General features: G+C 45.2%; 2 protein-coding genes across 3 annotated transcripts in view; one reads left to right on the top strand and one right to left on the bottom strand.

Annotated features, from left to right (window-relative positions):
- Positions 1-3,420, bottom strand: part of col9a1b (collagen, type IX, alpha 1b) — a gene marked incomplete at both ends in the record, with an annotated part of 12,771 nt that extends 9,351 nt beyond the window's left edge. Inside the window, 4 exons of the mRNA XM_084470214.1 lie at positions 621-683; positions 2,001-2,084; positions 2,552-2,948; positions 3,299-3,420. Of these exons, the coding sequence (XP_084326340.1) occupies positions 621-683; positions 2,001-2,084; positions 2,552-2,948; positions 3,299-3,420 (666 nt within the window). The remainder of the gene's footprint in view (positions 1-620; positions 684-2,000; positions 2,085-2,551; positions 2,949-3,298) is intronic.
- A 3,157-nt stretch (positions 3,421-6,577) lies between these two features.
- Positions 6,578-25,057, top strand: fam135a (family with sequence similarity 135 member A). 2 transcript variants are annotated; one of them, XM_084470835.1, is made up of 21 exons: positions 6,578-6,821; positions 8,368-8,496; positions 9,541-9,620; positions 12,033-12,172; positions 14,523-14,593; positions 14,696-14,869; positions 14,983-15,109; positions 16,019-16,172; positions 16,871-16,948; positions 17,407-17,456; positions 17,798-17,953; positions 18,115-18,188; positions 18,340-18,494; positions 18,730-20,827; positions 21,373-21,533; positions 21,946-22,037; positions 22,172-22,269; positions 22,613-22,764; positions 23,095-23,205; positions 23,323-23,436; positions 23,827-25,057. In XM_084470835.1, the coding sequence occupies exons 2-21, from the start codon at positions 8,420-8,422 to the stop codon at positions 24,030-24,032; spliced, it is 4,368 nt and encodes a 1,455-aa protein (XP_084326961.1). In that variant the 5' UTR covers positions 6,578-6,821; positions 8,368-8,419; the 3' UTR covers positions 24,033-25,057. The 2 variants fall into 2 exon arrangements, with proteins under 2 accessions (XP_084326961.1, XP_084326960.1); XM_084470834.1 differs by having other exon boundaries at positions 17,795-17,953.
- Positions 25,058-25,118: the final 61 nt, after the last annotated feature.

Genomic DNA, 25,118 nt, shown 5'->3' with positions numbered 1-25,118 from the left:
AGTTTCAGTGAAGGGCCACATTCCTCCTTGGCTCTCCTCAAACAAACCCAGTGACAGGTACCATTCCACACTGTTCTGAGGATTCTCAACACAAGACTCCAACAGACCAACAATGTGGCCCTTGTGCTGCGGAAACTCGCAGTGTACATGTGAACACTCTTATGATGTTATTTAACAATGGATGGCCGCTAATATGTTTAATAATGTATGTACAACAACGTTTAACAAAAAAGGTTACTCCAAAATCGTAATGTCGACTTATGTATTTATTACCTAATAGCACTCAATTATTTCTTTGTTTGCAGCTGTTTTCATAACCATTCCTTTCAAAAGCAAAAGTGATTAAGTCCTGAGTGCCTTGTTACAAAGAAAATTAGCATTCCTCCCCTTTAAGGAATTCCCTGTATTCGTTTTCTTGCACACTTCAAACTGTAGATTTGCTTCTTTAGGGGACACTTGATTGATCAGGATGTGTATGATTGTTGTGAGAACATATTAGGCAAAAACACCCCTAGGATGTTTACATTCTCGATCTAGACCTAATTAACAACACTAGAGCCATTTAAAACAACACACTCATCCACATTAAAACAGTCACGTGAAAACACCAACACACTCACGTCGTCCCCAGGTTCACCTGGTAGACCCGCTGAGCCCGGTTTACCCGCATCGCCATCAGCTCCCTGAAAACACGAGACACCATCACAGTCCCCCCCACCAAATCAATCCATCAGACGCTGCTCACAACGCAGGAGAAAACAAACAGTATGTTTTAATGATGCTTTTATATTTACAGAAGGGCCGTCCTCGCCGTCTGGACCTCTCTCCCCCTGTAACGTCAATGTGAGACTCTGAGTGATTTTGGACATAACTCATTTCAATCTTTTTTTTCACGAATAATTATTACGTGATCTTTGTCTCAAAGATCAAATCTGCTCCTTGAGAGGACTTACGTCAACGCCATCAATTCCCGGTACACCTGCAGGCCCGGGGGGGCCAACGGCTCCCTTTTCCTTCTAGAATGAACATCAAATAATTACACTCAATGTCGGTTTGAACTCGACTCAAAGGATCACACAGTTTAAATTCCACATTATCCTGTTTGGTGTTCTTGTGCTGACACCTGACAGTAATAAAAATGGAAGAATGAACAGGTGGCTGGCTCAAAACCGCGGCTATTGAAGCATTTGATCGGTTTCAGCAGTAAGGGGGTTTAGGGGGGGCTGATTTCACAACATCAAAAGCAATATAACGCATTACAGACGGTAAAAGAAACCTATAAAAGGATTTCTCCAGGGTAATTTTCCTAAGGCACGCATCCATGGCGTTCCTCCTCTATAGGCCTATCCATGCTCGACAGACTTCCAGGGGGATGCAGTCCCTGTGGCAATCATTCAGTCGGCTGCATCTCCATTCCGGCCGTTATAACACTCACCTGCACCACCGTCTCCTCAATCTGCAAAAAGGAGAGAGAGAGAGAGAGAGAGAGAGATAGAGAGAGAGGGGGAGAAAAAGAGAAACATACAAAACAAATTGTCTTACTTGAGCGGAGCAAAGAAGGACTATTTGCAGTGCGATCACCACAAGTGGCCCGCGAATCCCCAGGGGCCAAAGCATGGTCTCCTGTCCCCGTTGTCTGCGCAGGTGAACTTTAGTCCTTTCTAGTCCTTTCGCCGCGTTTCGCTGGTAAGACGGAGCCCCCGGACCAGACCAACCCAAATGAGTTCGCTTCAACTATCTGACCGTCTGAGGTACCATGGCCATTAGCAACTCATGCATATTCATGACACCTCTTGGTTATCGGGAGCGATTGGAGGGATTCCGAATATGGTCAAAGGGGAGGAGTTACCAAAGAGGCACAACGAATCGTGAGCCGGAGCGGGTCATTTAAATAGGTCTAGGCCACAAAAGAAAGGTTCATACGATATATGAAATATTATTTGATAAATTATGTAATCAAAAGAATAACATGAGGCAATGTTAGCCTACTGGAGGATTACCGAGGTTGTGCCTGCCAGGTCCTTGCAGGCTTCTAGGCTGGGTCTGGTCCAGTCGCAGTGAATCAGCATCGACTGCAGTTCAAACTAACAGAGGAAAGAGCAAAGTAAGGTAATGGTGAAGGCCTATACCTGTAGCCTATATTAATATACGGTCCTAATGTGACGTTTTTTAATCATCGAAAAACTGACAATAAAGCTAGGGACTGCAACGTGAAATTGTATTTTAACGTGTAGATCGGATTGTTTTTTATTTAAATCAGAAAATCACACTTTATTTGTCGTTTTTTTGGTTTCCAATTGTCTTTTTTTTTAATAATTAAAACTAACAAAAAAAACTAGAATTGGGACTCATGTCTGGTTTTGGTTGGATTTTTTTCAATGAACAAGGGCTGAGGGTAGGTTTGTGTATTTGCTTATCATAACTTTACATTCTCTTTTTGCTTGATTGTCAGGGCTTTAACTACAGAAGTCTTTTGGCATCGTCTCCACAACCCATACATGCCTTCAGCTTTAAATACACGCCTATGCATTCAGCAAGTGAACAGACTCACCGGGACAGCCAGAACTGGATTCTCCTTTAGTTTTCCTATCAACGTGAAGCCATCCAAGCTGACCTTCTCTCGAACTGGTATTTCTTGAATATCAATTAAAACACAATCCAAGAACAGACTTACAGACTGTTTGTTAACTCTCAGGAGAACCTTATGCCATTGAGAATTGAACAGAAATGACAGAGAACTGAAAACGACAGTCCTTCTTTCATGGTCAAGTGTTGTGAAAGAGAATTCAAGGGACTGGGATTCTCCGTTAAGTCCGATCGCCATTTGTTCTCCTCCGTTCACGTCTTGCATTTGCCAGATATTCCATCTCTTGGACACAGTGCTGCCGCTCATGCGCAGAACGGCTACGAACGCGAACTCTTCTGGCAGTCCTAAGGGATATGCTGATCTGAAACAAACACAGATATAAAAGGCTACGACTTATTATATTATATTATATAATATATAATTGATATAATTGATATAATATATATATATCAATATGTATAATATATGTATAGTATAATATAATATATATATATTATATTGAATTATACATTTACTCTAACCCTAACCCTGACCCAGTTATTCTTTATATAACATACTGCAATAAGTAGGAAATTTTCCGTTAGTAACCTGGGAAAACTTTTACTTTCAGCACCATGGAGAGGCGTAAACTATCGGCACCCCACCGTATTAGCCACTAGGTGGGAGTGTCTTCTTTTATATCCAACGCTCTAAGGGCTTTTTCTTTTTTACCTTGTGTTGATTCTGAAGTTGAAAGCAGGCCCTATTTGATAAGCGACATGGCCCGGGGCAGAGCCCGCAACACTCCTCACAGTTCCTCTCCTCGCCAGTTCAGCAATCTGGAACTGAGACATGATGTAAAACCCTGAGAAGAGGAGGACATGGGGTAAGAACTCCAACAAAAACCCGAAGATCTAGATCGCGTGGTGTGGTTGTTTTATGAACCCACCTGGAAAACGGTCGTCTCCCACTTGTACCAGGGGGCAGACCGACCTCTGGAGTTGAACACCGAGCTCGGATGTAAATGTCACCGCTTCAACATAAAAGCAGATGTGAGCATACTAGCGCAATGGCCAAGGGCTAGTTTTTTGTTTTTTTTGCAATTGATGGTTTCATCCATTTCAGAAGTGAAATCATTATTCAGCAGGCCTCGAAGTCAGAAAAAGGCTTAGGCCTATACAGCGATGCATTATATAACATAGGCCAGGGTAGGAGGGTTCCATCCAAATCAATGCACACCAGCAAGGACGCTTTATGCGCGAGGGCGGGGGGCGTTTGTGTACATCAGCGCCTGACGGTGTGGCTGGTAAACTCCCAATGTTTAAAAAGCTGTGAGACTGCCCTGAATAAATATTAGGTCCTCTTTGATTGTTTATGGTTTCCCGTTTAACGTCTCGGTTCTAGTTTCGCCTATCTTCGCACCCATTTCTATGACAATTCTGTTTAAAAAGTGGGCTATTCAGTGTTGTTCTTGTGCCTTTCCCTTACGCGCACCTTAAAACTGCATTCATACATCGTTTTTTAGATATGTACATTTCAATAATGCAATAAAACAGTTTATGGGGTTCTGCAGAAAATCAGAGATGCAATGTAGTGCAAGATCTTTGCATAAAACTGAAATACAATAATACAAGTAAAGCAAGAACTACAAACCATCTCTTAGACCACTTTCAGGGGTCAACCTTGAACAAAACCAACTGCAAACATATATATAAGCACTCAAAACAAACATATTAGTACAAAGACAGCCAACCAACTACTTACTCTGGGAATGGAGTCCTGTACAGCCACATTGTGGGACCACAGAGCAGCAAAACAACAAGTATAAGAGGTTTTTCCTGAAGAGGAAAAAAAACAATCACATCATGCATCCAGACAACAGTAGAGTTCCAGTTTGTTGTGTGTAAGTACGTTGATTCACTCGGCACATTCACACACAATTCAAACAAGTTACCTTTTGAATCCATACATTTCATAGCTTGATGGACAGGAGAACCGGCCCCTCTCTGTAGATTCAGCTCGGACCACTGCTGGGTGCAAGACCTGTGGTGTGTAGAAGTAGCTCCTTCGACGTTGCTGTCAACCTTTAGGATGGCAGGGTCCCTTTATAGCTTTGACTGTTGCCCACCAATTGGTGGGGGGTGAGTCAACAGCTTTGTGTGTGAACTTTGCATTCCTCAGGAGCTCTCCTCCAACCAGCCTTTGGCTAAATCCTGCATGCCCACTAATCTGAGAATAAGTGACAGATTATTTAAGAATTGTTCTGTGTTTGAAGCGTTTGGGATAAATCATAAAATGGTCTACGAAAAAGACAATTACTACAACGTGGCAACATTCTTGGGGCTATCCATGACTGTGTAGTTGTCATATGGAGGAAATGTTGAGTATCTTTCCAAATATTTGGATCCTGTCGACTTCTATGCAGGTTCTCTCTAAACATTGGACACGGTGAGAGACATTAATACATTCAACAAAAACGTGTGGGTGGCTGCAGGTCTTTATTGAATATTTTTGCTTATATGAGTGGGAGGTGTGACGGGAGCAATAGAAATGAACCAGAATACTTTTCATTTTTTTTATTGTTTGAGAGACATCAAGTGCCTCATGAAAAGAGGAAAGACAGCGCAAGGGAGAGAATGGAAAAATGAAAAATGGGCATTGGTGATAGCGATAAACATAAAATAACATAAATGTGCAATAAGTTACAATTGTAGTCTTATTACATGATGTACGAATGAGGGGAGAATATGAGTTGAAGAAAAAAGGTTTTGTGGTTTCAAACAGAATTCCAACTGTGTGAAGATACAGGGTATTAGTTCCATGGTATTATACTTCACCTTGTGTCCCTAGTGTGAAACTATTCTATACAACCTTGTGAATAAAGCCTCTGATGTGGACTTGACTGAATCTCTATTCATTGTGAATCTAAACTGCAGAACTTGAATTTTAGGCAAAAAACACTATAACATTAGTAATCAAAAATGACCTTTGTTGTTATTTCCGATACTAATTATATGGGCTAATGAATGATGCTTAAAATAATGCCAAAGATAAGGTTATTTATTAAGTGTTTGTGCTCTAAACTTGTGCCTACATAAGAACGTTCTTGGCCTAGATAAGATGTATGGATAATACATATACCTAGTGCTGCATAAAGATGATTGACTATTAAACAATATCCTTATTAAGGGTTAGGTGGTGGTGGTGGTGGTGGTGGTGGACATTAAACTAAATTGACTCATTAGTTAGTCTTTCAGCAGGGGCCTGAATCCAAAGTGATTTACAGTGAATTGAAGATACAAGGAGCAGAGGTTAGGCATCGCTACCTACAGAGACATTTGACATGGGAGTTAAAATATCCCAGTATCCTTTTGGTTGTGAGCCAAACATGCTAACCATTATCCTGCCTTCTATCAAGAATGATTATATGGCTCTGATTGTGGGCATTGTGAACTCAGTGGAGGTGGTGGATAAATATAAGGCAACATGACATTGATTATCCCACCCGACTTTATAATATGCTTACTGAGGAGGCAACATAAGAAAATGCACAAAAGTATTCAGCAATCTGTTAAGACCGGCTGGGTAGTCTACCTTATGTGTATGAGCACAGGTGCTAAGAACTTTGAGGTTTCCCATAATGCATTTCGCACAGGCATAGATATGAAAGCTTCATTCATCAAACCTCCCAAACCTGTCGTTTTAACCTTGATCTTAACCAGGGATGGGAGTAACCTGCAGAATAATTTATTACTTTTTAAGATGTAACTATTATTTTTTTAGTAATATAGTTTCCGCAGTTTTAACGAGGTCATCTACCTCTATATAATTCCATAGACAAAAAAAAGAAAGAATAATAAAGCCCATGAATAACAATAGTTGAGACTCATTTAATGACGTAGCCTGGATTATTCTCTCTATTGGTGCACATTCAATTGTGGAGATGCGCAGCAAATGCGCAGTAAAATGCCCACCGCGGCGCCAGTACGCAGTGAGCGAGCGACGGGGGCAGCCACGGAGTGAAGCCGCAGCTCGGACCACCGTTGGCTCAGGTATCAAACAGGACACTTTAATAGAGACATGTACGGTCAAAGTAGGAAGTACAAAAATAAGAAAACGATCGTGTAGAATTGTCCGCATAGTGTTTGCTCTACGAATGCCTCGCAGTGCATAGGACCAGAGGACTCTGTTTAGCAGGAGCTAACGTCGGCTAGCCAGCTAATGTTGTGTAGCCGAGTGACTTACCGACGCAATGGTGAGTAGCTGTCTTTTCCTAGCGCTTTGCCTAAACTGTTTAGTGAATGGTCCGTTTGACTACTGCTGTTTGTCAACCGCTATCAGGCTGAAAATCCCATCATCCCATCATTGATCCACTGTGGTGGGGTTCTGTGTTGTATGCTAAAGTCCATCCATCCATACCATACCTCCACGACCTGACCCCGAGCCCAGATTTGTCACCCCACGTCTCGGCTGGACTTCTTCACCCTGCCTGGTCCACACTTTACTGTAGCAGATCAAAATACAATACATATTTAACTCAACGCCATGCTGTTAACATCATCGCGTTTCCTAAACTTTGTTTTTTTTGTACCCGGTTTAGAGTTTTCACCAGATGGCAGAAATCTTTCTCGTCCACAAACTAATAATAATGCCATACAATTATAGTTACTGCTGGGAAAACAGCCTGATGCGTGATTTTTATTATAGCCCTTTTGCAGTAGTTGGTCAACTTCACTAGACTTCATTGACTGTCAGGTGTCATTGGCTAAATTGGTCTTACTTAGAAATATATAAGCTTTGCAACGTTGTACTTAACCACTATAGTCTATTCAATTGGTTTTAAGAAAATATATAGCTTTATGTTTCCATAATTTGCGCATGATGACGCATGCACTTGTTGGTTTAGTTTCAGTGTACTTCTTCATTCGTAATCTTCAAACCACCGCAATATAAATAGTTCAACTTTTTCCGGGTTTCTAATGCGATGATATACATGTCGATCCTTATTCATGCAGAAGTCTCAGCGTACTGGTGTATTTATCCTACCACACTACACTACTGTACCCAAATAGGGTTCATAATGCAGTAATTGTGCTCTGTAACAGTCCCGCTTGTAGCATGGTTTGCGAATGAATTATATTTCAATGCAATTATTTGTGGCTAGTGAAGTGATGGTCGTTATACTTATGTCTGTAGATGTCTTCAAATTCAAGTGTTGTCCTAATCATAAAACGTATGCTGTCAGAGGCTGCTGTGGGTAGTGTCATGAGTCAGTGCATGAATGTATGTGTAATGTAATTGTTTATTTTGCTTAGCCACAATGTAAGGTTAGTAAGTCAAGAAAAACACTCCCACAATGCATATTTTATGCTATGATACATATATATATATATATTCCGTTTTGAGATGCAACGTTTCAAAAGTAATCAGGTGATGATAAAGTAGAAATGTATTTAGCCAATTTCCTATTGGTGTCACACTCATTAATGAGTTATGTTATAATGGAGGAACTCGGGAGCAAAACTATCTCCATGTTGATCTCCGAATTGTCTGTGTGTCTGTCAAGATCAAATAGCTGCTCTTGTTGCCACAGGCGATGGTTTCACTCCACGTTTGTGACAACCAATCTAACGCCTATCCATCATTTATTTAAACTGAAGCTGGTTTTTTTGAACACTGTATATCATTAGCGAGTGCAAAAACGTACACTAAGCTCTTAAGGTAACTGAAAAGCAGAGGTTCAAAACAGGTTGTTTTTTAGTTTTAGACTGTTAACCATGACCTGTACATTCCCCTGAAAGGCCTACAGGTGTGTCCCCGATGACGTAAGGCATCCCCGGCTATAATACCAAGATGAGTGAAGTCCAGGCCACGGTGGAGTTTGCTGTGGAGCTCCACAAGTTTTACAATGTGGACCTGTTCCAAAGAGGGCAAGTATTGAGCTTCTCCGCTTTTCATTTTCTTTTTCTCTGTGTTCTCAACATGGTGTACATGTGAGATTTGGCTATTTCAGCGATAATGTGAGGGATGATGTTCCATTGTGGTGATGGTAGTACACACAAACGCATATTCCCATATGTTTTCCCTAAGAGTAAAAGCTGTCCAACCTGTATACACATCCTGCACACTGTCTAGCCAATTCCACTGGAAGACAAATATTTACCTGGTGCTTTTGTAACTGTTTCTGACCCTATTAAATCTGGCCTCTTTCGCTTTGAACTTGATGTTTTAAATAGGTGCAAGTTTTTAGAGAAGGTTAAACAATACCAAAGATACTCTGGCTTCTTCTTTTTTGGGTCAACACTGCAGTTTCAGTGGGGATGTGAGACATTTTCTTGTCCAACTAGCTGCTTTGTGTCTTTGGTATGAATCAGTCTTACAAGAAATGAGTTGGTGCCTAGACTGAGCTTGCATAGGTATGCTTCCTGTTCTGGTCCTGGCCCCGCCCATCGTTTGTTGTTAATGTATTTAGTTGAGTCCACTTCTGTCTATGTTTGTCAGGTATTCTTTGGTTGGGCTGTGTTGGCTAGGAGCCTGTGGCATTACGCAGTGACAGGCAATGCCAGTTTATTGTTCCCCCAATGTGTTCACCGTATCAACAGGAAAAGGGTCTAGAAGGAAACGGGACCAGGGTTAGCCATAGCAAGAGCGTTTAACCTTGATGGCACATTGTGGCTGGATATGCTATCACTACAAAGTAACTCGGTAGTGGAAGGCTAATTTGACCTCTCTGCGCTCATCAATGCTTCAGGAGATCAGGTTTACTACATGAGTGACTGTGAGAGAAAACGTGTATTACTTATTCATCAAAGACGGAGGTTTGCATTCCAGAGTGCTTTATCGTGCTACCCTGAGCGCTCCCTCAGCCTCACTCGATGTTCTTGAACAAGCTGAAATGCTTTGCTCTGGAGATACGCTTCGATGTGTAATAACGACACTAACATTTACAGTTGCCTTGTTTTTTTTCCATGTAGGTTCTACCAGATCCGGGCCAGTATGAAGGTTCCTCCCCGGGTCCCACACAAAGTAGAAGCCAGTCTGCTCCACCCGGCAGGTTAGTTCACGCGCCTCCATATTTATTACTCGTCTGAAAAAAAAAAAAAAAAAGATATTTTCACCAACATGATGCTCTGTTGTTGTGTAGATCGGTGCTCCTTTTCATGGTGCACCAAAATGTCTCACACGCAGAAATGCATAAAGTACTAGAGACCCAGACTTAGGTAAAAGTACAAGTACTGTATCAAAAAAGTGACTTGAGTAGAAGTGTTCTTTAAACACCCCACTTAAGTGGAAGAAAATTTTGTACTTAAGTATTGCAAGTAGTTTATTTTAAAATTACTCAAGTACTGAAAGTAAAAGTATTGTGTTATGTTTATATTAAAGAAAGCAGTCAAAAGTTTGAATATCATATTGTTTATATTATCTCTAATATTTAAACTGAAGGACACACAATTTCTTTGGCTGTAGCAGCAGTACAAGGACAGGAATACAATACAGAGCTGTCTTAAAGCTGTCAAAGGCCACATACATACAAGTGTTTATGTAAAAACAAACAACAAAAACATCTCAAAGGCCAGAGGGGTATTCCAAGAAAATGGCTAAGTGACAAACATGGGTAAGTTAAAGGACAATTCCGGTATTTTGAACATTGAGCCCCCTTTCTGGTTTGTCTAGGTTGAATAGAGAACATTTTGACTATTGGTCCTGTCTCGGGTATTTGGCTCATTTAGAATCACCCCTGCTTCAGAATGGCTGGCGACGTGTCCTTAAAACAACCCTAAACATTTGTTTTCAGAAATGTGCAACTCACTGAGTGGTTAGTGGTGTTTGTTGATGTTCCAAATCAAGTATCGTAGCGAAATACAGTTTCTGTCGTGTTTGATTGCTATTTTATCGTATTTTGTAAATCCCATTGATTTCTGTTGGAAGACTCATTGCTCATTGGCCGGAAATGGAAGGGGGGGCTGTTAACGTTTGGTTGTAGTTTTTTCGTTCGGTTCTAGCCCTACTGTTGAGACGGAGAACCGAACGAAAAGACTACAACCAAACGTAAACAGCCCCCCTTTCTGTTTCCGGCCAATGAGCAACGAGTCTTCCAACAGAAATCAATGGGATAACATTTTTATAATTGTAACGAGTAACGATTCAGCACATGAAAAATGTATTGGAGTAAAAGTATCAAACTCATCAAAAATATGTTGTGAAGTAGGAGAAAAAAATAATACTCCAGTAAAGTACAGATACAGCATTTTAGTACTTAAGTACAGTAGTGAAGTAGTTCTACTTCGTTACTATACATCTCTGCTCACACATCCCACAATTTTCCTTCTCATTAAGGAGGTTTGGGTTCCAACATGTCAGGGCACTTTTGTGTTAAAAACAGGATCAATTATTAACACGCGTCGCCTCGTTTTACCCAAGCTGCTATTGACCTGGTATTAAACACTTGCCTAATGGCACAGTAAAGGTGTTGACAGTGATTGGCACGGTGTTGCTTTATTCAGTGTGTTTTATTGGCAGCGAGCCCTCTGGGCCTTATCTCACAAGCCCGTCCTTGTTCTCCGCATTTCTCCCGGCCTGGTGCTCGCGTCTCATCCCCTTGTGGGAAGAGAGCTGTGTGGCTTCAGTAGCTCAAAGTCTCTTTCTCTGCCACCACAAACCATAACACCATGGCCACCAGTTGGATCAAGAGAAGGAAACGTGACTAAGCCGTGCAAATAACTTGTATGTATTGTATCCAGGCAAGGGTTTGAGTTTTGCAAGATATCACCTGCTCTGGGTTTTTGTTGGGTTGTGTTGTTTTAATGAAGTTGTGCAATGTAGAATTGCATGAATGTATGAACCTCGAATTCGGACTATTAAGCTGGGAAATCTTGATAACAATACCATGATATCTTTTATCCGATACATATACAGTGTGTGGCTATCTGTGGCTTACACACGGTTGAAATAAAAAGTAATCTCTCCTAGGCCTGGGCGATATGGCTGAAAGACATATCACGATATAACTTGATCATATTGACCGATATCGATAACTATTGATAATTTGAATGACCTAAAAAGACTAGGAATTACCATGCTGGATTTAAACACTTCTGTTTAACACTTAATATGACCTTCCACTGTTCTTCATTGATAAATAATCCAATGTCGATACAACATTGAAAAACACTCAAATATTGTAAATAACTATGGAACCGTGTTTGTGTAACAAACTCAGCTGCTAGATTCGGTGGTCCAGTCTGTTATGTATATATATTGAACATGTTTTATATTGATATTGATCAAAAGTCTATCATCACGATATGCTCATTTATTGTTTTATTGCCCAGGCCTAATCTCTCCCTATGTGTACAATCATGTTGAGTTTGAGGTTTATCCAGGGCCAAGTGCCAACTAATGTTCCATCCTGCTAAACCAGGGCTTAGTTAGTCATGTCTGCCTGTCTTTGTTCTCTGGTGCTTAGGCTCCGATCTGGCCTTCCCAGCCTCAGTCCAAGAGGACGTCATCAGCAGCAAGACCTATCAGATCCTCTACAAGAACGAGGAGGTGGTGGTCAACGACGTTCTCCTCTTCAAAGTCATGATGCTGTTGGACGAGAAGAAGGTACGCAATCGCAAGGACAGAGGATGTGCACAAGCTTCCTCTTCAATCCTCAGCTTTCACTTCTTAAAGTCCGTGTTGCAGGGTTAATTTTTTTTTGTGTGCAATTTGCTTGTTGGTAATGAACATTTAAACGGTTATCCATTGTATTTAATGTTGTTGGGTATCACAAAGCAGAATTGAATACGAAAAAGAAGGTACGATTTTAGCGGTTTGCAATTGATTCTCATTTCCCCCACAATGCATTGCATGACGTCACGTTGGGGAGACGACAGACCGAAGCCCCATTGAGACCCTTGAGAGTAGAGACTAGTAAGAGAGTGTTCAGCAGATTATACAGATTATATAGATAGCCTAGACAGATAGATAGCCTATTCAAGTATTTATTATTGCCAAACGACACAAATCGTTTGCACATATGCAAATTAGCCATGTGCGCCAAACAGAAGAAGGACGTAATGTTGAGAAGTCATACTAAACGGATAGCAAGCGAAAGCTAAACCAGAGTGTATCACTCACACACTTTGGGTCCATTCTAACTTAAGGTAAGAGGTTATTTAAATCCTTGCAGTGACTGAATGTTGATGATAGAACTGATTGTTGTGCATAAGATGAGTGTGTGCGACTGTGCGTTGTGTCCTTTCCGGCTTCACACTACTGCATGGTTAGTTGTGGTTGGTTGTGGTCTTAGTGAAGCAGCCTAGCCTTGGAGTTGGAGAAGTTGGAGTGATTGTGTACGTGCGTGCGAGAGCGAGAGAGAGCACACCCGCCGTGGTGATGTTTGGCTTGTTGTGGGCTGTCAGCATCTGCCGGGTTGGACGAATGTGCTTTGTGTATGTGTGTGTCAATGATGTATCTGTCTGATCGTATTTGCTGTAGATGGATGGTAATGTCACACGATCGGTCATACTGCAGGCTCTCATTTGCAAGTTCACTGATTGCGCGTCTGCTATATACCTGGCATTTATTCAGTTGATTGCTCTTCTAAATGCGCCAGATTGATGCCAATTATTGTCGTATTTGCATTGTAATGCACATCTTTGCCTCTCCTCGTTATAAAACAACATGCATAGAAACAACTTTAGCCAATGCAGCCTCCTATGTCAGTGTTGCTTTACGAATACTATAGCATATCGGTTTATCAAAATTGTTAAGTGTGTGTGTTGTCATGTAGGCTATAGACTGATTGTCTTGGCTTGCATCGATGAAATATTGTAATGTTATAGGCCTACTGTATATCGAGGAATGTAGATCGGTATTAAGCAACAATCGGTAGATGGGGACCCCACGAATATTGACGGGTATTTCGCACACTGGGTAAAAGCTTAGAAATAAACACTAGGCAAGATGTTGTTACTGGAGCTAGTAGGCTACCATCAAAACGTGGGATAACTAATCAAATGTGTTTACAACGTCGGGGGGGAAGATTTAATTAGGGATTATCTGGGGGGGGAATTTCACAGATGGGACTGGCAAGTTAGCCCATAGCTAGCATTATGCCTTCTATTTCTAGATCTTCTAAGTACCAGTACGTATCTGAACTAACAACATAATCACTGTCACTAGATATAAAGAAAACGTTGACTTTCACTCTGTGCTATTACATGCAGCAGTATGCACTGCTGTTCATAGACTAGCTCCAGCGCTCGTTGCTGCGTTGCTAAATGATAGCAACTCTTCACCCATTCTCCTCTGACTATGCATTTAATCGGCTTTGACGGCCATCAGTTCTCGGCAATTCCTCATTCGCCCTCTCACGTCTGACAGGTTCGAAATTATACGGTTGTGGGCCATCATACATGTAATTTGTGGTTCTTGCCACCTCTTCCTCATCCCAGACACCCTAGTTCAAGTACTAGGCTGAGGCTACCTTCCACCACGTCTCCCCAACGTGACGTCATCGCCGAGTTGCGGTAGAAAACCTGTTACTACCAAAAACGACAAAAACTGGACTTTAACGCTATTTTGGAGACATTTTATTAATGATATACTTATTTTGAGTGCTTTATGTACCCGTTAATCAAAACTTCCGGTTAACCTGCAACATGGGCTCTAAAGGGCTGATTTTATGCAACCAGGTGGGAGTGTGATCAGCCATTACAAGCCGTTTGAAAATGTAGTGGTGTCCAGTGTCCACCTAGATGTATGCTGGATAGATTAGTCTACCAGCGCACCCAGTGGAATGTTACTTATCTATCCATCATACATCTAGGTGGGACACTGGACACCACTTGATGTCCCTAAATAACAGGAAAACGCAGCCGTTTGAGATTCAAACTGCTTGTAACGGCTAATGACACTCACTGGCGTAATATCACCCCTTTTAATTTGTGTGCGTTGTTTACATCATAAGGTGGAGGAGTCCCTCAATGAAATGGATTTCCAAATCGTCCTGGAGTTGTTCTTCACAGATGGGGACTACAGGTAAGCATCGCCATGGCTCCCCGTTCGCCCTTTTGGAAGAGGGTAGGGTTTGAGTGACAGCCGTGTTCTTTTCTGTTCATTCTTTTTTTTCTCTGCCCGTAGTTCAGAGGACCAGAGCTCTCTCCAGAGCATCAGCAGTCGTGTTCTTCGTTTGCACTTTAGCCTCCAGAAAGGCATCCACCAGCAGGTCAACATTATGTTTGACTACTTCCACCTGTCTGTCATCTCCATGACCATCCACGCCTCCCTGGTGGCCCTGCACCAGCCCCTGATCAGGTGGGCCCCCACGGCTAATGCATAAGACGAGATGACGCTCCGCATTTGACCTTCACTCGTGCTGTGCGCGCTCATCGACCCGTTAACCCTGGGATTCCTTCTGTCTGTTCTAGTTTCCCGCGGCCGGTGAAAACCACGTGGTTGAACCGCAACGCTCCGGCGCAGAGCAAAGACTCGGTGATCCCCAACCTGGAGAGCGTAGTGTTCGGCAGCACCTACGTGAAGCAAGTGTCCCCAGACGTAAGCCCAAATCAAATGGGTCCATTCCTCAAGTAGCCCCTGTTAGCTGTGGCTTTCTAGATACGTCTCGCTGCTAAATTTAAAATGAGCCGAGTACCATTTTTACCTAAGTCTGGTTATATCACCGGCTAAAATAAAGTAGTTGGCAGACCAAGACTTGTTACACCTGCTAGCAGAACCAGAACCAGCTTGGGACGTTGTTGAGTCTGCAGTAGTAGATACTACGGTAGTAGTATTGGTAACACACGTCCAACAGCCATGCTGAGTGAGGCTGCTGACAGATAAATAGACAGAAAAATGATTAGGGCCCGCCATGATGGTATTTAGCCTCATGGGAGCACTGAGATAGAGTGGGCCTCCGCTGAATGCGCCAGAGTCACCGGAGCAGAACGGTAGCAATGTCTCTCATCATTCTGGAATACAGGCTAATGGGCAACTCGGGAATACGAACCCGCGGACCACTTTTCATTTGCTTAGGGGGATCGATGTGGAATCAACCACAAAGCATTCCAGCATGGAAAATGAAGAAGAATACATTGCAGTGAATGGCAGGCTAATGGTGTTTTGATTTGTAGCACTCGCGTGGTAAAGACGCAGCGTTGCAGAGGTGCACAAACCCTCAAAACACGAGCCGATGCGTTTTGTTTTGCATCTCAATGTCCTTCAATGTTCTTCCCATCTTGTTGGTGGAAAAATATTTACAGAGCGTTGTTAAAGTAAAGTGAAGGTAATTTAATAATATTCAAACAGATACAAACTTGTGTCTTTTTGTCAAAATAAATAAATAAAAGAGCCCATATTGGATGACCGTCAGATGACCTCATCCAGGTGAAGAAAGGGGGACATATTTGCAATACATATCATTTCCTCCCCCCACCGGTCTCACCGTATCACCCCCCCCACACACAGGGCCGGACATTCCTGGTGTCTGAGCACTGTCTGCAGCATGCCCACAGTCTGCACCACAGCCTGTGTGCCAGCCTGCTGCTGGCCTACCAGGGCCTCTTCGGCTACTTCACCGCTCTCACCAAGAACCTGCCCTCCAACCACCGCATGGAGCTAGGTAGGAAGCGTTGCGGCCTGTCGGGACTCGCCCTTGGGTACAGAAGCTTACCTTCACTGTGGTTGGAGGATTTCTGGAGGCTCTCACCGAGCAGGCTTTAACTGTGATGCAACAGAATGATATTTGATGTGTATTCAAGCATGGCTAGGAAATGCGTCTGCTTTTGTAAGTGTAGTTTGTAAAGTAAGTCAGCCGCCACACAATTAATTTAATAATGCAATACAATGATTGGTATTTTTTGCATATTTATTTGCATATTGGCCCTGCTGTCTTTATTTTGTGATTTGTTCTGTAATTGTGCTGTGATTGTCTACATGCTATGCACTTTTGATGTTATGTTGTCAAGTGGCTAATTACCAGTGTCATTGTATTCTCAACCCCATCCATTAACTGGTTTTGACCCTTGTCATTAGTCCTCACACCAAGTATCCCATTCTAACTCAAGGAGCTAATTGTGATGAACTAATCCTAATCAACATCCAATTCTAGGTATATAACATTAAATAATTCAACATTAATCTGCACGCTAAATCAATGTCAACTCCCGCCCCAGTGCACTGCTCACCCTTCCGTTGAACTGCCTTGACACGGCTCACTAAAATGAATTCCACGTGCGTGGACAGACATGATTAATCCATCCCAGAGTCTCAAAATAACAGCAGGAAGGTTAAACATGCCTATATGTGCAATCCTACTAGCCAAGCCCAGCATGCAAGTCCTATATGAGCGTGTTCTCAGAAGACCTTATCCCCGAAGCCAAAGGCACGTCTACATAGGTACGTTCAGACCCTCGCGGTTCCTCCACTCAAGCTGCCTTTGCCATTTCCTCCTCCCTTCCTTCCTTACCTTCCTTTCCTCTACACTCTGAAGTATCCTCCTCCTTGTTAGCAGTCAGTCTTCTCTGTAGACCCCCCCCCCCCGCCATTTTCCAACGACAACGTATACTGGCATCTCTATCACTGGCACCTGTGGCCTAGATGAACTCATCCTTCCTTTCCATGTTCAAAGATGGTCAGAGAGCCCCATGCCCTGGGGTCTACTCCTTGTCTGTCTGTCTGTCTGTCTATCTTCATACTCGTGCCCCGTCCTTCATATGTGCCAGACGGACAGGGCCCCTCTGGCACTTTGGACTTCTATAGCTTGTGCAGCTGTCCAGAGAAGTGTCTTCATGTCATCATCACGGGGGGTGTGTTGTGGGTAGACTGTCCCTGTAACGATCTTCTTCTCTCCTTAGAGGAACTTGACATAGAGGCCCGCCTGGCTCAGCTTTGTAAACAAATAGAGGTATGTTCTGATGTGTGCCGACCCGTCTCGTCTTGTGGTTTTGCTTTTGTTTTTCTCTGTAGTGCTTTCAAGCGTTGTGGTTTGGGTCTCTTAATGAGGCAAAGGCAGTTAGAGTGGGGGTGCTGGGGCCTGCTTCACAATTAATAATAAGTAGTGACTTATTACAGCAGTGTGTCTTTTTAAATAGAAGACCTCCAGACGGTTGACCTTAACAGCTACCGTACATAAGGATTATAGTTTACTATTATGTCCCGCGTATACATCTCACTCTGCCTCTCTCTCACTTTCGCTCTCTCTCCCTCGCCCTCTCTTTCTCTGTCTCTCCCCCCCCCCAACAGCAGAAGGTGCAGAGCCCTGATGAGCTGGCCGAGCTGGTGAACATGAACCTGGCACAGCTCTGCTCCCTGCTCATGGCCCTCTGGGGGCAGTTCCTGGAGGTGGTGTCTCTGCAGGAGAACGTCTCGGCCCTGCTGGCCGCCGAGCACCACACCCTCAGAGTGAGCTCCACTCCGTCACGCACACTGCACACAAAAATGTCCCCATTCAAGGCGTCGCTTCTTTGTCTGGAACAGCGTCTTTCCCAGGGCAAGCTTTGACGCTGGACAAACGCATCTTTTGTGTCTGCATTTTTGACGTTCTGTGATGCTTTGTCTTGCAGGTAAGACGGTTTGCCGAGGCTTTCTTTTGTCTTGAACATCCACGACAAACTGCGTTGGCCTACCAAGAACTACAGTAAGTGGTGCTGTCAAAACCCTTACCCCCTCCCCTTGACAAGCCTGAACTGGTATCGATGTGTCTTGAGGTGTTGATGACCGTAAAATGGTTATTTTCTTCCCCCCCCCCCCCCCCTTCTCTGTCCTTCCCCTTCTCTGTCCTTCCCCAGTGCTCACAGCCACCAGCAGATGACCAGCGCTATTAAAAGTTCGAGCTACTTCCTGTCCTTGCCACCACTTCCTGTGGAGTGCGCCGACTTGGACGGCGATGTCAGTTCCTTGCCAATCATCTTCGAGGACCGATATTTGGATTCCATCACGGAAGGTCCGTCACGTAACATCCGTAACAATGTCGTTAAACCACATGGATTTCCTGAATCGAATAATAAATTGTGCAACCTAACCTGGTGCATAAAATATGAACGTTTACATTAAGAATTGACCCAGAAGCATGAATCACGGCAGATAATTTAAAGGAAGATCAATTTGATAAAAATAAAAAAAAGATTGCATAAACCGTCATAAATTTCTAATTCTTACTTCTTCTTCCGGTACGGCAGATCGTGACGGGCCCTGGCTGGGCATGCCCGGCACGCGGCGGGGCTCCGTGTCCGGCGGAAGGACGGACCGGTCCACCTCAAAGGACGGCGGGGGAGCCTCCGCGGCGGCGGCAGCGGCGGCGACCGCCGCCTTCCCGAGCCCCACCTGCGACACGGGCCACGCCACCATGGACACCACCTGGCCGGACCACTGTGACCCCCCGCCCAAGTCCAAGGGGAAGTCTGTCAAGCTGAAGAAGAACTCCAAGACGGAGAGCACCACGAAGAAGCTCATCCGCCAGGGCTCCAAGGACTCGGTGGTCCTGGTGGGCTACAAGAACCTCCAGGCGCCGTACGCCGCCGACCCCGCCGCCGCCAAGCACAAGGGGGGGGAGGCGCCGGCCAATCAGGAGAGTGAACGCGACGGCCCGACGGGGGACGCCGGCGCCGCCCACTCGAGGACTATGGCCAACAGCGCTCTGGTTCACGGTTGCTCCGCCGCCATGGCGACGGACCCCGGACAGAGCGCCTACGACTCGCTGGTGGAGGACAGCCTCGCCGCCGCCGCCGCCTACCACAAAGGCTACTTGAAGAACCTCGCCGGCGTGGACGCGCGCCAGAGGCCAGAGGCCGGACCGCCCGGGTTCTCCGCGCTCGTTCAGAACCCGCACCCCCAGAAGCCCGCGGGAGTCAGGCACATCGAGGTGAAGCCCAGCGGCAGCGACCCCTTCCAGGGGGACAAAGTGACGGTTCTGCTCCCCCACTGGTCCGTCGGGGCCGGCCCCAGGGGAGTCTTCCCCGAGATCGCCCAGACGAACCTCTCCGACTTCCGCCCGTCCGCGGCCGACTCCGTCCTGGAGAGGCCCGGAGGTCCGGAGGCGGCACGGCCGGCCCGCTCCGGTCCTCTGGTCCAGCTGCAGGTCCAGGGGGATTGTATCCGTCTCCCTGACACTGGAGTCCCGTACGCCTCTAAGCGCCTGTCAGACTCTGGCATCGATAGCGAACCTTGCTCCTTGGCCACCCTCCAGGCCCATGGAGTCCTGGGCTGCACCGGGCTGGCTGCAGTCGATACGGAAGGGGGCCCGCAGGGGGTCGCGGTGAGCCCCGCGCCGGGCCCCGCCCAGCACGGCCCTGTGCAGAGGGCCAGTGGTGGGGCGGACGGGCTTTTCCCAGAAAGCACCGGTGCAGTCAGGGGAGCGCAGTCCTCGCTGACGTCCATCAACTCCCTGCCCTCAGACGAGGACGAGGGCTGCTCCAGAGGCCCCTCGGGGCCCGAGGCGCCGGGCAGGAAGTCCAGCATCTTGGTGCATCAGGAGCAGAGCGTGGTCTTTTCTGGGGACGTCGCTGGCAGAGCCGCAGTCGACTCTGTGCCGCGTTGTCCCCCGCCCCCCGCGGTACAACACCCCCCAAACTCCGGCTCGTCTCAACCTCACTCTCACCCAAGACCCGCCCCGGAGCCGGGAGACCTGGACCCTCGCTCCATCCACATCGACTTGGAGCCGGGGCCCGGGTCGGCCCGAGAGGCAGGCACGGAGCCCCCCGCGACGGCCTGTCCCTCCAGCACCTCGGCCACCAGCAGCACGGACGTGGTGAAGCGCGGCATGGTGGAGAACTACTTTGGCTCGCGCTCCAGCACAGATGTGTCCGAGATCAGCCCCCTGGAGACGTCCGGCGTCACCCTGGGCGTCCAGACGGCGCCGCCCCCCGCCGCCGTCGCACGCAGCGCCGGAGACGGCTGTGACGCCGTGGTCAACAACAACAACGAGGAGGAGGAAGAGGAGGAGGACGATGACGACGACGAAGAGGAGCACGACAATATCCAGAACGGCTTCTACGAGGAGGGGGACGGATACCGCTTTGCCAACGGCGTCGCCACTGCCGCCGAGGAGGAGGAGAGGAGGGCGGAGATCAGCGCGGTCACCCAGGAGACGCGCCTCCTGTTGGAGCAGCTGAGACTGGGCTACCTCCAGGAGCCGCAGGAGATGGAACAAGCCCCCATCTGCCCCACTCTCCCCACGCCGGCCGGCCGCGGCGGCCAGGAGAGGTGTGGCGGGGCGTCGGTCTCCCCCTCCTCCAGCCTGCACTGGTACCAGAGCGCCCCCGCAGCACAGATGAAAGCGTGAGTAAAAGAAAATGAAGATGGATGGGTACTTAATTCATCACCCGGGGGAAATACAGTCGCTGCAGCAGCTCACGAAAACACAATAATAACTGACGTAATAAAGTTTGTGACAATATATTATACAAATTTAATTGAATCTATAAAAAAAAAGTTGCAGTTCAAATAAACGTATGCTGACCTATGATGTAAAAAGCTATGACACTGCAAAATACCTTTTTATAAAGTGTTCATTGTGCTATAAAAAAATGCCCAGTAAAGACAGCATGTCTACATCCCCCTCGGGACTCTGATCCACCCCGATGGTGCCGTAAAGCTCCTCCATCTTATAGCAAAGCATCCCATAGATACAGTTAACATCTCCTTCTCTTCATCCGTCGTTCGGACCCCCTCTCTGCCTCCCAGAGACCCGCTCCTATGATTCCCCTGCACTCATTTTCCACCTGCAAACTTTCTCCAGTTTTTTTTTTCCGGGTCATACCACTCAGGGTTCGGCCGTGCCACTCAGATGTACGACTCTTGGCGTTTGTTTCTGTTCGTGATAGCTTCATCAAAGCCAAGGAGGACATGAAGCAGCTGAGGCTGCCTGGCTTCCTGTACAGCGAGATCCCCCAGCTGGCGTCCACCGTGCCCTACTTCAGCCTGGAGGAGGACGACAGCAGCGACGAGGGCATCCATCTCATCGTCTGCGTCCACGGCCTGGACGGTAGGACCGCTCCCCTTCTTTTAGATTCTCTGCGTCTTCTCCCTCGCGAGGTTTGTGCTTGTGTGACGTAGGGCTGGGCCATTTGGCGACTAAAGATAAAATCTCAGATTTTTTTCAAACCAAAGCCAATTATCGATCTTTAGTTTGGATTTTATTTGAAGACAAATCTCCCACTCTGCTGCGTGCCTCAGTTTAAGATGTTGGAATAAATGCTTTGTGCTGCTGCTTTTGGTTGCCCTGCTTTTGATTTTTGGCAACCAAAAAAATCACTGCACTTGATGAAAATAAATTACATTTTCTTTTATTTTTTTTTAAATAATCTAAATAATGAATTAATTTGAATTTCGACTAAAAATCAATTAATCGCCCAGCGCTAGTGTGACGTTGACGTGCATCCGGTGTGTGTGCGCAGGCAACAGTGCGGACCTGAGACTAGTGAAGACCTACCTGGAGCTGGGGCTGCCGGGATGTCGGATCGACTTCCTGATGTCTGAGAGGAACCAGGTAACCAGGCCGGTCCCAGTGGAGACGCCTGCTGCTTCTTGTTTCTGCAGTGGATGTGACGGATGTGGTGCTCCACACGTTTTTGTTCATGTTTGCTTCTTCCGTTTTCTTCCGCTAAATCGGTGCATCCCCAGAATGACACGTTTGCTGACTTTGAGTCCATGACAGACCGGTTGCTGGATGAAATAGTCCAGTACATCCAGTTATACAATCTCACGGTGTCAAAAATAAGGTGAGCGCTGCAATTGATTTCCATGAAAACCTTGCCAAATCTAACATTGAACCGCAGTCATCTGAAAATAACACATTTCCTTTTTTTGAGCGTAGTGCACGATTTTTTCTATTGCTGTTTTTTTGGGGGTGGTATTTACCATATCCATCTTGTAAATATATCTAAACAATGCCCCCTGGTGGCAGTTGGATCTAAAATCAGAGAATTCAATGCACATGTTTTCTTACATTTCAATACATTACTGATAGACACGACTTTGTTTTTGCCAAACCCAGTTGAACTTTGTGCATTTATTTTTTTGTGCAGCAAAATAAGTCATTTTGCTGTGTTTGTTGTTTTCCAGCTTCGTGGGCCACTCCTTGGGGAACCTGATTGTGCGGTCGGTGCTGACCAGGCCCAGGTTCAAGTGTTACCTGAGCAAACTGCACACCTTCCTGTCCCTGTCCGGACCTCACCTGGGCACCTTGTACAACAGCTCCGCCCTGGTTAACACCGGTGTGTAGCCGCACTCATGGAGTTCAGCTCATCTTGAGTCGTTCATCAAAGGGGCCCTATTCAGCCTACCCGTTGGTACAGTCCAAAGGGTAGGCTGGTTGTCCATCTATCCATCATACCTCTGGGTGGACACTCCCGCTTAGACTACATTTTGACATGGCTTGTAACTGCTAATTAACATCAAAACTTCACACCCCCTAAATTAGCTATTGGAATATATCAATTTGGAGATGAAGGATGCAGTGTGATACGTGAGAGGCATGCATGAATTATCTTTATTTCATGATATACTTGCTATTGCTTTATTTGTTTATCTATGCTCCTTCTCAGGCCTGTGGTTCATGCAGAAGTGGAAGAAGTCCGGTTCTCTCCTGCAGCTGACCTGCAGGGACCACTCGGACCCCCGGCAGACCTTCCTCTACAAGCTCAGCAGGAAGTCTGGTAGGCTCAGCGCCAAACTCTGCGTCTCTGTGACTCCTGAGCTGTTGAGTTTGGATTTCCCCCCCAAAAAAGTCAGCAAATCAGCAAATCGATAACGATGAGTTCTTCCCGGTATAGGTCTGCAGTTCTTCAAGAACGTGGTGCTGGTGGGGTCCCTGCAGGACCGCTACGTTCCGTATCATTCTGCTCGCATAGAGATGTGCAAAACCGCACTCAAGGACAAACAGACAGGTAAGTCGTGTGTGTGTGTGTGTGTGTGTGTGTGCATTCTTCAATATGAAATGATTATGCCTAAGACATGTCTAAACGTGTCTTACTAGAATACTGATGCAATGGCATGCTCGAGCAGGATGCTTGTAGTGCGATTGGTAGTTATTGTACGTTTGCATTAGAGACTTAGTATTTTCTGTTTTGGTTCTATAAACGACTCTTGACACCCTGTTCCTTCATGCATTCCCACTTCCCCTATCCTCAAAGGTCCCCCTCTCTCTAACCGATGGTAGCAGCCGTCAAACAGAATGTACTCTGTCGTTATGTCCATTCCACTCCTCTCTGAGACACAATGAATCACAGGACAATCACCGGTTCTGCCTTGTGTTCTCCGCCCCACCGCCGCCACAGGTTCTGTGTATGCGGAGATGATTGAGAACCTGCTGCTGCCCGTGCTTCAGAACAAAGACTGCAATCTGGTGCGCTATGATGTCATCCACGCCCTGCCCAACACCGCCAACTCCCTGATTGGTCGTGCGGCCCACATCGCCGTGCTGGACTCTGAGATCTTCCTGGAGAAGTTCTTCCTGGTTGTGGGCCTCAAGTTCTTTCAGTAGAGGAGGAGGGGGGGGGGGCAAGCATCGGACACATATCTGTGTCCAGGAGGAGGAGAACTCTACCAACAGGAACTATGAGTTACTTACTCTGCTTGGTTCTGGTAATCTTTAACGTATTATTTTCTTCTTTTTTTTTTGTATATGCATATACTTCCCTTCGGAAGACACTTTGAACAAAATGGGCATCACTTTCTCATGTGTCATGTAACAAATTACTTTTTATTAAAGTGTCTTTATTTTCCCATGTTTTAATTGGTAAATATGGAGTTTGCCACTCTGTATTTCTTTTTACTGCCAGTTGTTTTGCAGGATTATTGTTGTTTTTGTTGGGATGAATTAAGGGGCGGGACTTCGGTCGGCATGTCATTTCAAACATCACCGAGTATATTTTAAGTGTTATTTATGTATTATTTTGTGGACTTCACGTTTCTTCCATAACAACATTTTAATTTGGGTGCTGAACTGGAAATATAGCTGCTACAAATGAAATGGATGTTTTTGGTAAAGCGATCCAAGTAAAAATCTGCACATCTTTGCATCAACGTCTTTTTCCACAGATTTTAACAACACTCTCTGCGTTCATTTGCACCACAATTGCATTTTACAAGATTTTGTACTGAGAATGATCATTTGTAATATTTTACTTTTTTATATCAACTATATCATCGTGTAACATAGTTTTTAAAGTTAACCTGGCAGTGGCATCGGTGTTCTACTATTTCATGTTCATTGCCATTGCTGGATTCTGCACAGTCGTCCAACCTGGTGTTGGGAGGTGTAAGCTTTGCCTAGAAATCAACAGTTTGTCTTTGTTTTTTACAGGGGGTTTGAAGCATTGGTCCTAAGTGAGGGGAAAAAAAGCACATGTTGGTTATTTAAATGTATTGAGTAATTGAAAGTATTCGGTTAGTATCATTTGGATATTATTTATGTGTTTTAAATTGGAAGGTATTGAATAAAAAAAAAGATGTTTCTTGGTAATTAGTTTATATATGTATCATCAACCTGGAAATTAAATATGCATATTATTAAGAATTCACTGTATTGCTGTTTTTACTTAATAACTTTGACACTTGGACATTTTTC

Source organism: Micromesistius poutassou (genome assembly GCF_964030765.1).
Source record: "Micromesistius poutassou genome assembly, chromosome: 7".
In the NCBI taxonomy this organism is placed as follows: Eukaryota; Metazoa; Chordata; class Actinopteri; order Gadiformes; family Gadidae; genus Micromesistius; species Micromesistius poutassou.
The sequence above is the reverse complement of the archived record's forward strand: the minus strand, read 5'-3'. Positions and strand labels throughout refer to the sequence as shown.